At 43.4% G+C, this 15,438-nt stretch overlaps 1 protein-coding gene and 1 pseudogene across 1 annotated transcript in view; one reads left to right on the top strand and one right to left on the bottom strand.

The window, feature by feature from the left end:
* The window catches only part of LMTK2 (lemur tyrosine kinase 2), a 42,458-nt gene extending 27,262 nt beyond the window's left edge, over positions 1-15,196 (bottom strand). The window contains exons 1-4 of the mRNA XM_023532774.1: positions 15,152-15,196; positions 14,696-14,814; positions 12,887-12,974; positions 2,017-2,150 (exon numbers count right to left, since the gene is read on the bottom strand). Coding sequence (XP_023388542.1) covers positions 2,017-2,150; positions 12,887-12,974; positions 14,696-14,814; positions 15,152-15,196 — 386 coding nt within the window. The remainder of the gene's footprint in view (positions 1-2,016; positions 2,151-12,886; positions 12,975-14,695; positions 14,815-15,151) is intronic.
* On the top strand, positions 10,724-10,842 carry LOC111742286 (annotated as a pseudogene).
* Positions 15,197-15,438: the final 242 nt, after the last annotated feature.

Below are 15,438 nucleotides of genomic sequence, written 5' to 3'. Positions count from 1 at the left end.
GGCCAGCCAGTGTGGAGCGTATCGCACTGGCAGCTTCTGCTGTTTACATGGCCTTCCCGAATGTCAGGTGTTCGACTTCAGAAATGCAGGCTACCTACGATCCAGGCAGAAGTCTCTTCTTAAACAATAAGTCAAAATCAAATTTAATTGGGAGTGCTTTATTCGATCAGCTTCCAAATGCAGCTAACAGCATTTAGTTGGACATGTGGGCCATTCTATTTTCGACCAACACAGAAAGTCTGACTTTGAGTCAGCCAATAAATACTCTAAATTCCAATTTAAAAATATGCTATACAATGTGCTACCAACAAAAAATAACTTAAAGCACAAAATTTAGCCCCAAATAGAAATTTTACATGAAATATGGTTATTTTTTAAAAGAAAATGAGACAGCTGTTAATGATTTCAAAATTTTTCTTTACCCTGAGTTGTTTGTTCCTGAATAAAATCTAAACCATGTGATTCAATTTATCATCTTTATCTGTTCTAAAGTTCACAGATTCTAAATAAAGTAAAACTTTCCTGAAGAAACTCACAGGAAAAATAACATTTCCTCTGACGTCTTTGCCAATTTTTAAAATACAATAGTCAAAACATACTTGGGCTTTAAACACGATTTCTAGATCTTTGATAATTTTCTGTTGCTGACTGTGATATGATATTCTTTCTCAATGCACCCATTCTCCAAAATCTAAAAATTCCTAAGCCAAGTAGTAGGTAACAATCTGTGTTTTACAAAAGATAAACAATACAAATATGCTGTGTACTACCTGTTATAGGAGATTAAAAATGAAATGTACGGTATCTCTATTACAAAAAAGAAAAAAAAAAAACCAGATCTATTTTGAAGTTTCGTGTGAGGGATTCTATCCTGGGCCTGAAGAAGCCCATATTCTTTTGGGTCTTTTGAAAAGCACTTTTTCCGAATGATTTGCTCATTATGCAAGTCAAACAAGATATGGATGTGTAAGAAAAACGTTACTCACGTCCCCACTCTGAGGCGACGTTGAGAATGTGATAGGTGCTTTCCCCCGTCTGCTCACACGCGCGCACACGCCCTCTCTACAAATACAACCAAGTATTTTCTTATTTAAGAAAGATGGAGTCATTCTAGAAACGTATTCCTGTGCAACCTGCTTTTTAAAAAATATACTTCATGGACATTCCTGCACATCAACATACACAGGTGTTCCTTTTCAGGTCTTTGGATTGTTAAGAGTTAAATAATTTAATTAAAATCAACTAAAGAGACACTGCCTGGTTTCCTGAGAGACTTAGAGAAATAATTTTAAACATTTTAAACATAAATTGGAGCTCAAAAAGGTGGGAGGGCAAGCAGAAATTTCCTTTTGGGTTCACAGAACTATCATCTCAGACAGGATTTCAAAACCTTTTGTTGTTTTGATTATGAAAATTACATCAACGGTCTGAACAAAATACGACTACATGCTCCTAAGAACTACGGCTGTTCAAACAAGGCCAGAAAGGCTTCCACGGAAATGTGTTTACCAGCTCCTGGGCTGCTTGCACCAACCCTGACCTCCCCCAACCCGGCTGCGGGCAGGCTCTCGGATGCTGGCCAGAAACTCACACTGTGACCTTACACAAAAAATGTCAGCCTATCAGGTCCTCTCTTCCTCAACCAGGAACGTGACATGGGACACGCTGTGAGACCTAGCAATTATAATCAGAGCCTAGGGCTGACATGAAGCACACAAGAGGTGTCAGGAGGCAAACTGGGGCTGTTCGTTCTCAGCACTGAGTGATATACAGCTGTTTACATTCTTCGAAGTTCTGGAAATGATTTCCAAACCTCGGGCTGCATTGAGACATTCTATTTCCCGGTAGTGGTTTACATGAACCCCAACTCAACCCTCACTCTGACACGGGGAGTACAGGCCAGGATCTGCGTCACGACCCGGGCGCCGACTCTCCGGCCTGCCCTCCCGAAGCTCCCACAGACCCTTTCACGAAGTGCACCCCGTCCCCGAGGCGCCCGCGAGCAGGCGGACCCACCTGTGCAGGAAGTGCAGCTTGTGCATGGCGGCCAGCCCCGCCGCGATCTCGCACGCCATCCTCTGCAGCAGCATGGTCTGCGCGTCCCCCCTCAGGTGCTCCTGCTCGCTGCGCAGGTAAGCCTTCAGGTCGCCCTGCAAAAATCCGTCCAGTGTGCTTTCAAAAGGAGATGCGTGAACGAAGCACGTGGCAACTAAGCACATGCCTCAACGGGCATCAGTTACTAAGATTATTAAGAATCACTTAGATTTGAGCTTAATAAGGAGTCTCACTCTAAACAACTTCCAAATGACAAAGAGTCATTCCAATCAAATATTTCAAAGGTACAGAAAACGCCATTCATCTTTTAGGTCCATTTCAACAAAATTAAACATTAGTTTACTTTTGTTATATAAATGCTCGTACAATAAAAGTTTAAAAAGAAAAAAAGGAAATATTGCAATGATGCACAATTTAAACTAAGTGTAGAAGTACAGAAATTTCCAGATAACTGAGAGATAGAGGTGATGATACGGAGAGTGAAAGACATGGCGCCGCTCACACGCCTCTAGCGGTCCCAGACGCGCGGCAAGAGATCCAGAGAGGACCCTCGCCACCGCACTCACGGGCGACAGAGGAGGGAACAAAAGGAAACCAGGTCGAAAAGGAGGGGAAAGGGCGTTCAGTGCTGGCACCAACTGCCTGGGGTGTCTGCCAGCTTCCCCAGGGCCCCGTGTGGCCCAGAGACCACTGTGAGAGAGAACATTCCAGTCCCTCCAGAAAAATTTACAAAGTTAATAAGACTGTTCGAAGGACAGCAGCGCGGGCAGGAAAATGGACAAATTCGCATCCAGACGCCCGGCACACGCGCTTAAACGCGGGGCCCCGGGGCGCTCCCACGCAGGGCACCGGGGCGCTCCCGCACGGCGCCCCTGGGTCACCCCGTGGCTAGTTCATGACCTACTCAGGACTGTTTGGGAGGTTTACAGCATATCTGTTTTGGAGAATACACCTTTGAGGAAATAAATCTTCCACATTCTCTTACCACATGATTAAATATTTACTGATGTGACTTAATTCCAAATGAAAGCTTTATATAATCAGTTAATAACATTTAGACAGCAAGCCAACAGCTTTCTGTTTCCTTAATACGTGAGTCAAGGAAAGACTCCCGAGGAAGAAAGTTTTCCTTCACCAACCGAAGGATACACTTCTGATAACTGTTACCGAAGACAGCACATTTATCAAATTCCTCCCAGAAGAAAGCTCTAGAACACAACATCCCTTTGGAAACATTTGCCCACATTTAATAATACCAAGTACATTCTAACGTAACTTCTAGGTCCACTCTAAGAATCTAAATCTGTCTTCATTCCCAGCTTCGATGATCTCCGTATGAATGAAAACGTTCGCACCAATAACAGCACTATTTGAGTTTTGAGCAGTGTGCCAAGCACTGTGCTACGAGTCTTTCCACTCGTGACCTCAAATAATTCTTATAACTTGGAACACTTTCCAGATGTGGAACCGAGGCCTCAAGGGGTTAAGAAATTTGCCAGAGCTAATGAAATGGCAGGGCTGCACTCTGCTGTCCAGTTTGCTAACTCGTCAAGAAAGTCCTACTCACGAGTGAAGTAAGTCAGGACTGCAGATCTCATCAACTCATTTTACAAGAACGAACAAATGATAATTACCTTCGAGTGGATTGCGAGGAGGGCAGAAGCCCCCCAACGCATGGCACTGCTGGGCAGAGAGGCGGGCGCTACCTCAGTACCCACGGTCTGTCCGCTCACCACGCTTTATTTCTTCCCAAACACAGTGCTCTTTTTTGATTTGTTCCAAGTGCAATTACAAGCTGCTCTGCAGAAATGGACACCTTTTTTCCTTTTAAAAATACATAGCCCTCCCCACCTTCGCCCAGGCCACCTAAGCTCCATCCGGCACGGGAGTGGTGGGAATAAAGGCAGATTTGGACGACAATTAAATTAATCCATAAAAACCCCAGGGAAAAACTCCAGGCCTATGGGATTTTTATAAGGTAGATCATATGGAAACTAAATATGAAAACAAAGAGCTTAACTTTATTTACGTTACCAATGAAATGGAAACTTCATTTGTCTAACCCCTTTCCTGAAATATCCATCCAATTACCTTACACAAAAGTAGGATTAGGCTGTGCTGTATCTGGCCGACTCTCAAACAAACGGAAGCTGCTGGCAAACAGTGACCACCACACAAGTGACTCTGGCCATGAAGGCGGACAACGCCCAATGAAGTGTAGTTCATTTTCAAGGTTATCTAAAGTTTACTCATTACCATTCACTGTTCTTAAAATATCTTCTCTCTGTAACTGATTCTACTCTCTTAATTTCACTAGAATATAAAATGTGATAAACAAGATTTTGCTTATTAATGTTATTATTCCTAATGTTTCTAGTTTGGCAAAAAATAAAGCCTCCCCCAGCCCCACTGGGGAGATGACGTCGACAGTCGGACCTGGGGTGAGGCGCTGCCTTCACCTACCCAGGAGCCTGAGCGCCGTTTCTCAGGAACGAGACTGGTGATGGACTGTGTGGGAGCTGGGGTTAGCTCTCTGTTCTAGAAAGATCCTCAGAACTCTCCTCGTAGCACCATTTAAAAAGAAAACAGCACAAAAAATCCTTAATTACAGTAAAAACATGTATATTAAATAAGTACTAAATAGTGATTCATTCTATCCAAAAGAGACAAACCTGTACATAGACATCTGGTTTATTTATGCTTTAATGGTGCTTAGTGAGTAGACAAGGATTATTGCTTTGGTCTACAATTAAACACACACACACACACACAATTAAGAACAGCAATTTATTCTGAAAAATAAAGTTTCCTTTATCCAAGTTTTTAAGTGTCTCAGATCCTCCCCGAAAACCCCAGAAAGAAAAATCTGTGACACTAGATGGCAGCAAAGTGCTAGGCTAAGAACAGAAGAGCAACCTGGACCGGCCTCTTGAATGGGTCATTCCGTGAATGACAGCCCTTTAAAGGGGTTACTCACAAGTGTCCTCAGGTCCAACATAAACTGCCATGAGGGCTTTATCCAGCTTTTCACGGGACACTGAGAACGATGAATTAATTTCAATACGATGTGAAAACTCAACAAGTACATAGCTTTATGATGAAGCTTTAATAGTCACTTATGTTTAATAGGATGAGTTGGGGGAAAAAGTTGTGATATTTTTAAACAAAAATTTGAATGGAAGAATAAATGAACGGCATAAACGGCCACCTACCCAGCACCTGCTGATGAGATAAAACATCAACATCATAGCCGAAGCCCCCAGGTACCCCGTGTCCCAGTCCCACCTCCCTCCAGCCCGAGGGCGCTCCTTAACTCCCACAAATCCTCTGTCTGCCTGTGTCCTTACGCATCACCGGCTGTGACTACGGGTTAGTCATCCTTGCCTGCGCCTTCCTAGGCTCAGTGTCATGGCGAGCCCATCCCTCTCTGCTCTAATGCTCAACCGCCTCTCAGGCAAACCCAACAAAGAACCCGTGGAGCCTCCAGTGCTCCACTCCAGCCCCGCTACCACCCCACTTCCCTCCTCTTCCCAGATAAACTGAAACGCCTGGGGTGCTCTGGCTGGCCCGCCTCCTGGCCTCCTACCCTCTCCAGCAAAACCCTTGCCCCCATGGGGCGATCGCTGACCACCTCTGCCACAAGCACGGTCACCGGTTCAAGTCTCGCCAGCATAATCAAGCAGCGGGCCCATCCCTGCCCCACCTGTCTCCTGGCTGTCCTCCTTTCTCAGGGTGCTTTACTGGACTGTCCCCTCTTGTGATCTGTAAGTTCTGGCACGCCCCAGGGCTCAGTCGTTGTCCTTTGTCAATGTGACACTCATTCCCAGGTGATTCTACCCACCTCAGGGCTTGGAAAACCATTGCTCAGATACATTTCTCTGGCCCGAACCCCTCCATCTCCAGAGTCACCTGTCCTCCTGCTGACCAGACACCCTTCCCTGGACTCCTTCAGAGGCCTCTCAGCCCTCATATGTCCTGTGTGACATCACCGATCTGCTCCTTCTCAGGAAGTGGTACCGCTGCTCTCCTGGTGGATCGGACCAAATCCAAAGACATCATTCTCAAGTCTGCTCAGCCTCTAGATTCCAATAATCAACCTATCCCCAGGTCCTGGATCTGTTTTCACACTAAATTCAAAATCAGACTGCCTTTTGCAGACTCCTCTGCGTTCACACAAATCCCAGGCACCACCCATGTGGCTTCCTGCTTCAACCCTGAGCAGCCAGAGTGGGTCCTTCAAAACGTCATGACATTCCACTGCTTAAAACCTCCCTTTCCAGGTCCTACCTGGCATTTTGTCTGTCCTTCCCACTAAAAAGGGGTGGGACTCTGTCTAGCTGTGTCCCCAGAGCCTAGAACAGCACACGTTTAACAGTCGCCCCTCCACACCCAGTTCCCCATCTGCAGGTTCAACCAACCAGAGATCAAAAATATTTGGGAAAAAAAAGTTACTGACTTTTTTGCTGATGACATGTACTATGTAGTTAGGCCAATGGCTGCATCTGTATTGAATATGTACAGACTTTTTTCTTGTTATTCATCCCTAAACGATACAGTGTAACAACTTTTTATACTGTATTTACATTGTATTAGGTATTGTAAGTAATCTAGAGATGACTTAAAGTCTACAGAAGGGTATGCATGGGTTATATGCGAATACTACAGCATTTCATATAAGGGACTTGAACATGCACGGATTCTGGTCTCGGCGGGGGGCGGGGGGGGCGGGAGGGGGGAATGTCCTGAAACCAATCCATCGTGGATACCAAAGAATGATCGTAATAGCTTAATGAGTGGGAGAAAAAAAAATCTTACTGAGAAGTTCTAAAAGATGTTCCCTCAAATTAAAGTTAGGACAACCACCTTCCCCAAAGCAGTCCCCTGATATCTCAATTTAACAATCTAATAATAATGAATTTAGGAGGAAATACGTAATTTCAAATTTTTATTAGGTTTTAAATTTAGTATTTCATTACTTTGCACATTAAAGCTAAGTAAAGACAGTTAACATGGAAAGATTATATTTTAAGTAAAATCTAATTGATTCTGTTTGAAAGTATTACCTTTGTAACTGAGAAATGCAATAGATTTTATTGCAAGAATTGGGAGTCTGGATTATTTGAAAACCCATTCAGAGCATAATCAGATCGCAGAATGCATTTCTCCAGAGACACAATATAGACCAGAGCTGTCCAAGAGAAATGTACTATAAGCCACGTGGTCGTTTTAAATTTTCTGGTAGCGACGCCAAAACCATGAGAGAACAAACACTTCCCACCACGCGTTCACCTGGGCACCAACTCCAGGTTCGAATCTTGGTGCCCAGCAGTGATGACCTGTGACACGCGGGAGAACACGGCACCGGAGAGTCAGGGCATCTGCAAGACACTCAGCCTCAAGAAAGCCAGGGTGGGGCGACGCAGGCATCGGGGAGGGCAGGGAGGCCTGGCCACAGGCAGTCAGGACAGCCTGTTAGCAAAGAGCCGGGGCCCGGGGCGCAGGGCAGCGGCCGGGCCTGGGGAAGGCGGGCAGGGCAAAGCTCCGTCTACGTCCTTCTCGCTGTCGACTCAGCTCGCGGTCTGGTCTCCAAAGTCGTCTCTGCTCTTCACCCGGCTTATCTTTCCCAGCAGATGCCGACCTGCTTCTCCTAACATGGCACCCCTCACCCCCGCAGACGCCCCGGCCTGGGCGGGATCCCCTGGGGCTCCCCCCACACACGTCGCGCTTCCCACCGGGCTCTCCTCTGCCGAAGAAAGTCGATCGCTCACTCTCCCACGCGCTCAAACGCCATTTCCTTTGCGAAGCCTCCCTCAATATTCTAACTGGGACTTCTACTCAGATTTCCTCCACCACACGACTCAGACCTTAATAATTAATTACGATCAATTAATTTAAGTAACTGAAAATGAATAAAAATAACTACTGTTTCCTGAGCACTCACTACATGCCCAGCAGTCTACACTCATCCTCTCACTAATGGTCGGAGCTGTGGGGCGGGCAGTTCCAACCTCGCCTCACGGAGGTCTACACTGAGGCTCAAGGAGGTGAGGTCACTCTCCGAGGTGACACATCAGGAAGTGGCAGAACGAGCATCTGAGGGCAGACTTGCCAGCCTCTAGGGATCGGGGTGACCCACCTCTGTGTTCCCCAGGGCACTGTGCAGCTTTTTGTAACTAACAGGCACTTGATACGTTTTTGTCAATGAGTGATTCTTTACCCCAAACGAGTGACTCTTACCCCAAAAACAGATGCACGTGAGAGCACTGCGTACCTCCTATGGCGACGAGTTGTACACAATGCCCTGCGGTCACAGCTCCCTTCGTAAACGCCACACCATCAGCATTACTACTCAGTGGCCACAGTCCAGCCACCACACTCACTCAGGAGAGTCATTTTCTTTCATAAAAATTCTAAAGTGAAGCACTTTTCAAAACCAGACTGGTAATTCCATCTCACAAGGAATTACTTAAGTAAGTGCGAAAATACCCTCTCCTTTCTACTTGAAAGACGTTATCGCTGAGCACGATCACGGCCTGGTGACGACTGAAAGGGCCAATGTTCGTGCAGTAGCTCCTGACCTACTAAGGACGTGTGAAGACAGTGGCTCCTTTCACTGTGGCCGCAGCTGCTTCTTCCCAAGCCGGGGCTATTGCCCCCCGTCCTCTGGAGTCTCGCCAGCAGGCGGCTCTGCCTCAGATGACGCCCCTCAGCCCAGGCAGCTCCCCTCTCGGGCTCCATGGGCCAACCCCAGCCGACGATTCCCGACACATGGTCTCTGGCACCCAGAGACCCGTCCTTCGGCGCCAGTGACCCTGTCCAGGCCCTAGTCCTCGGTGCTGGTGAGCCTGTTCCCTCTGAAGTTCACTAGGGCCCGAAGGTGAGGAGTACGAAACTGCCCAAGGGGACAAATGTGACCTCTCGCTACTGGGCATGGGGGTGGGATCCCCGGATTAATGGCCTTCACTTTGACACGAGATTGGCCATCCCAAGCACTGACCTACAGATCTCCCAGGGAACTGGGGAATTTCTAGCCTCCTCCTGATGTAGGTAACACCTACAACAGCACCTTAAATAACAACAGGTAATCAACATCGATGTTTTTAAAATTGTGGTAAAAGTGCACGCATAACACAAAATTATCACCTCGACCACTTCTAAGTGCGCAGCTCAGGGTCATCGGACACAGTCACACTGCTGTGCAGCCACTGTCACCACCATCCACGCAACAGAACTCTTCACCTCCCCAAACTGAGACTCTGTCCCCATTAAACACGCCCCCCATAGGGAGCCCATGGCAACCACTTTCTGTCTCTATGGGTTTGACTACTTTAGAGACCTCATGCCGGTGGAACCGTACAGTATCCATCTTCTGTCTTATTTCATTTGGCATAACAGAATATCCCATCGTATGGATATACCCAATTTATTCATTGATGGACACTTGGGTCGCTTCTACCTCTTGGATACTGTGAATCGTGCTGCTATGAACATGGGCATGCAAATATTTAAGATCCTGCTTTCGATTATTTTGGATATATGTACTTAAAAGTGAAATAACTGGATCATATAGTGATTCGATTTTAACTTTTTGAAGAGCAATTACTACTTTTAAAATTTTATTGTTGATCTATGTACCACTGGGTAATACACTTAAACTGTAAATGGCTATTAGCTCTGCGCTGCCAATGAAAGCTTTTGGTGGGGACGCGAGCTCTTTCCAGATGTTGAGCTTTCAGGAGCAAACATTCCCCCAACACGACTGAGGAGAGTCACACAGAATGTTTCAAGAAGACACCTCTGTTAATTCTGGAGGGTTGTGTGTATCATCTTCACCCCAAAATATAAAAGTTAGTACAAATTGAGGTAAGTTAATATGCTTTGAATACACAGTCTAAGTTCTTGGAGAATATGCATTTAAATCTAAGATCTAAAAGTACCAGGGGAAATTTTTATAAAAAGAATGGTGATTTAACAAAAAATGTTTATTATATTTATATAAAAAACAATGTAAATGACAATGGTATAAAAAACACTCTAGAATCTTATCAATACTGGGTTGCTTATGATAATTGTTAAAAGAGCTTACTGTGTATTTCCCGACATTTTAGGTGTTTCTTTATAAAGCAGTTTAAACTACTACTCCCCAAAAGAAGAGGCGGCTTCATTAAAGAACAAACTAGACCCGCCACCTGAACCCGCAGAAGAAAACATTAAGCTGAGCACCCAGGCTCTTACCTAACTCCAGAAGAAAACAGCAACTTTCAGGAATGGACACAGGGGTGAAGGACAGGAAAATGCCAAAATCTATGAAATAGTTTTTAAAACCACCTCGATGAGCCTGGAAACGTGGTATTTCAAGTAGATGAGGATTCCTGCTAACTTCTGTTACATTCATTCATGAAAAGTCTCTTAATTGTTATTTGTAATCAATATCAGGAGCTCAGGGACCTAAAGTAAAGGTACCATTAAACGTCTCAGAAACGTAGAATTCTGACAAGCAGACGTGTCTCAACACATAAAAATGCACCTTTCTGGTCTTTTTTTTTTTCTCAAATGCTGTGTCACTGGGTCACATAGAACTGAACAAAAAGGAGCTATTTTCATATTATAATAACTGAGGATCATAAATATTATACCTCTGATAATACTGAGATAATCACAACAAAATGTTTATGGCCATGCCACCCTGAACAAGCCCGATCTCGTCTGATCTCGGAAGCTAAGCAGGGTTGGGCCTTGTTAGTACTTGGATGGAAGACCACCTAGGAAGACCAGGTGCTGTAGGCAAAAGAAAAAAAAATGCGATATACAATAAAACTATCAGAAACACCAGTGAGAACTCTTTCCTCTAAGTTCTTATGCCTCTATTAAATAACTTATCAGGCGACATGGTAATTATCACGTCTGCTCCTGAGCAGGAGACCTACAGGACAACGACCACGTTTCCTCTCTGTACCCCATGAGTGCACCTGCCATGATGGAAAATGTGGGGATGTCACAGGAAAATAGGTTTAACTCTTCCAGTTTTCCTTACAGAGAGAGAGCCCTGTCAGGTCCCAGTTTCTTCAGAGGAAGGTTAAAATATTAACTTTAGACTTTGTTAAATTAAATATACGTGTGATAACTTCTCGTGTAACCATATAAGAAATTAAGAAACAGTATCTAAAATACAAACTAGTCGATAGAAAAAAATGAAACAAGAGGGAAAAAAAGAATTCAAAAGAAGGCTAGAAAAAAAGCATTCAAAAGAAGGCTAGAAAAAAAGCAAAAAAGAAAATTTGAAACAGGTAGGGAAAATAATGCAAAATCTGTCGCAGCTAAAATAAATGTAAATGGACTACGGATTAATAAAATCAACAATGAGCTGTTTACAAGAGATGCAGACCAGGGAAAGGACTGGTGGAAATGAACCAGGCAAATTCTAACCGAAAGCTGGTGTAACTATGCTCATACCGATAAAAACAGACTTTATCCTTAGCAATGCTTTTACTCTTAAAGCAAACCCTTCATGATGATGAGGGTCAAGTTACAGGAAGTTAAATCACCTCTAAATTTGCATCCCTGACAACGGGGCATCGAAAAGTTCAGAGCGAAACCAACTAGAATCAAAAATTTGACTGATAATCTATAATCGGTCAGGAGATTTTAATATGCTTCTCAATAACAGATAGAAAACTGACTCAGGCCCCTTCTAGCCCCCCATCCAAATCAGAAGGACACAAGGCTATAAACCATATAAACTTGACTCATACAGATACACTGTCACTTGAATACACATTTTCCCCTCATCACCTACAGATACAAAGCACCACTGACCCTAGAGCGAAGACCACGGAGGGCTGGATCAGAGCTGCCGCGGCCACGGGGCTATGTGAACACTAAGGTGAGTGAAACCCCTTGTGCTCGCATCAGCCACGGAGGTCTGGGGGTTACTGCACGTAATCCAGTGGGAGCCAATAGGGACAGTTTATGAATACTTCGCTTTGGAATTAACTACCTAAATGTGATATGCAAACATATTTAGGAATTAAAACAAAAATTCACAATGTTTACTGCTCTCTTTCAATTTTAACAGCTGAAAATATTCTCTGAATTGAGATTTATTTTGGTGTACTCCTACTTTCCTGTGCATGATCAAGAAAGTTTAATGTTCTGAAAACTGAGACAATACAAAGAAATCAATCAAATCCTACATTTAACAAAACGATGTTTATGGGAAATTTTCACATAAAAATTATCATAGAAACAGCACAAAGAACAACCTTTCCAACTATAAATTTCAATAAATAATACTATCATGCTGAGAAATGAAGCTATTAATTTTAGGTTAAGGAAATAATCATCTACGTAAAAAGCTGAATGTTACATACAGTCGCTATTTCAAAAAACTGACAGGCTCTGAGTGTCTGGAGGCGGGGAGGCGCCTGACCTCCCTCCATGGGGAGGGGTCTGTTTAAACGCCTGGCTGAAGTTAAGACCTCGAGGTCCCAGAAAGAGCCAACCTAGAGCCAAGCTCCGGCTGTGCCATACACTTGATTTACATTTTCTTCATCTCCATGAGCTTTATTTTAATCACACGCAAAGTGCGGACAAATATGGTTAAAAAGTGGGAATGATTGCGAATAGCTTAGTGTAGGGATGGAGTATAAAACAACACTTATGAAAGTGTCAGCTAACACTATTATCAAAGGTGAGGGATTAGTACTCCATACAGTTCTTAAAATGGGGGACGGAAGTGAAAGCAGGCCTTCGACCAGCACCTCTATCTCTCGAAATGCTCAGACGAGACCTTTCGCGTGCTTGCTGCCCTGAGCATCTACTAAACACTTACCAGATCACAGAACTCAAACACCAGAAGGTAGGGAATCGCTTCTACACACTGTCCGACGCACTGAAGAATATTTGGATGCTGAAGAATACTGGTAAAAATAAAAGTCACCTTATTATTCATCAGGGAGCATGCTAGTAACACTGTTCAAACAGTAATCCAAATTTTAACATTCATAATGATGTAAACGTAAGCTGAAAAGAACGCATTAAAAAACTACTTAACAGATGTATTCTAAGTTATCTAATGATTAAATGATTCAAAGCCAATCACAAACGCTCTTACAAATTAAAACTGAATTCCTAATATAAGAATCTTTAATTTTTGCAAATTGAATTTATAAATATCACTTTGAAGTAGCAGTTTTAAAAGGCAGACTATATACACATATTCAATAAGAATTTCAATCCATACATTAAATAACTACTACTCAGGCTATCTAGCTTTTGTACTATTTCCATAAATTTCCACAGTATATGCAAACTTTTTGGCAAATATTTTACCCAAAATAAAGTTTAAAAAAAAAGATAATAACAAAGGTTTTTTTTTTTTTACTTTTTATTTTGAAGCAATTATGAGTTAACGGTAAGTTGCAAAGACAGTAGGAAGAGGTCCCGGGTTCTCTCCACCCAGTTCCCCCACCGGTTACACCTGACGATTTACAGTACCAGTGACAGAATAAACCAGAACAGGGAACTGCCGCTAGGACAGAGTGCGTACACCTCTGTGTCTCGTTATCACACGTGTAGATTTGCACAGCCATCACCTCAACCGAAATCCGGAACTGCTCCTCACCACAGACCTCCTCCATGCTACACCTTCAAGTCACAGACAGCTCCTTGTCCCCGCCCACCACCCCCAAGACCTGGCAACCACTCACTAATCCATTTGCCATCCCTATAATGTGCTCACTGTGAGAACATTATGTAACTGGAATCATAGCGCATGTGGCCTTTTAAGGTGGATTTCCTCACTCGACATAACGCCCCCGAGGTCCCCCGAGCTGCTGCCCACACCAACGGTGCGTCCTTTTTACCGCTGAGGCACCTCTGGCATGGATGGGTCAGTTTGTTTAACCATTCACCTTCTGAGGGACATTTTCATTTTGAGTCTTAGGTTATAAGGCTCTGAATCTTACTTAAATTGTGCATTTTACATGTGAAAATTTCAAAGTTTTTTGTTGTTGTTTAAAAAATATTTTGGTTTTCTTCAAAGGCAAACTTGTCTGATAGATAAGATTTTCCTAAGTCTACCGATGTTGTAATTTTAAGCAATATATTTAAAATATTGCTCTGTGGATGAAGTTCTGCAACCTGTCCATGCAGAAATAAAGTGGGTCATTTCCTAAATGAGTTCGTTTTCATAATCTTTATCCATGACAGGTGCATAAAACGATGTATGGTGAAATGGGCGGGGCCAGCAGATGCCCGCTGAGACATCCATGTCAGTTTTCCCTTGAGGCCCCCTGTATCTTGCTGACATATTTCAAATCTTTCATTCTCCCTTAGGGTCACAAAATCAGTTGGTTGCCAAGAACCTGGACAACCTCGTTCCACTTCTTAACTTTTGGGATGACGATGCCACATTTTCCCGACCAGGAGCTCTCACGCTTCACAGCGCCCTTATGATTTTTCCCTTTTACTTAGGTATAGCTGGTATACCACACCATCTTAGGGTCAGGTGTATAACATAGCGATTCGACATTTACATATCGACATTTACATATGACGATGGAATTCCAAAGTATTTTTAAATGCCTGATTTTCAAGACCAAAGGGCACATGCACAGAACACAAGTAAGGGTTTGCTTACTAGTAAGGTTCTCCATTTTTCAAAAAAGTATCTTGTTCCTTTGGGCTTGCACTTGCTTTTAACTCCTTCACGATAACTCTGGCGACACTGGTGCCTGTGTAAATCTCTCCAAGGAGGACCTACAACCAAAGGACAGTTCTTCACTTCACCTCCCTCACAATGGTAAAGAACTTACTTCTCATTTATCAGAAAGTAGAATACAGGAAAATAAATTAAGCAACAAGCAGATGGCTTTCTATTATCTCAAATACTACTTATGAAAAGCTGGAAAAGTAAAATATTTCTTTCAGTTTTAAACCATTCATCAGATATTTACGACATTCATATATTCGTATTTTTTTATTTACTTAAAAATGTATCACACTTTCATGGAAATGACCAATGGCATTATGGAAGAGTAATCTGTAAGTTCAGTTCAAACATAAAAAGATCGACAAAGCTGTTCCTACAGGTCACTGGACAGGCAATAAGGGCAGAACAGTTCTTGGCGATGGTCTCCATGATAATGATGCTACCTATTTGTGCCTATAAAGTAGTTTACGTGTCATAAGGAGATGGGGAGGAGAAGGAAACCCAAAAATTTAACTTGGGGAGGATAAACAGTTTCTAAAATGCTGGTGTCTTCTCCCTTCTTACTGTTCTTTTGCCAACAATTAGAAAAGTCTCTAATATATAAATACAAGACCCTCTCGGAAAAACTGACCCACCCAGGACTGCCGAAGCTCACGTTACCATGAGGTTTC

Source organism: Pteropus vampyrus, unplaced genomic scaffold, assembly GCF_000151845.1.
Source record: "Pteropus vampyrus isolate Shadow unplaced genomic scaffold, Pvam_2.0 Scaffold90, whole genome shotgun sequence".
NCBI lineage: Eukaryota > Metazoa > Chordata > Mammalia > Chiroptera > Pteropodidae > Pteropus > Pteropus vampyrus.
Note: the sequence above shows the minus strand (reverse complement) of the source record. Positions and strands in the feature narration are given on the sequence as shown.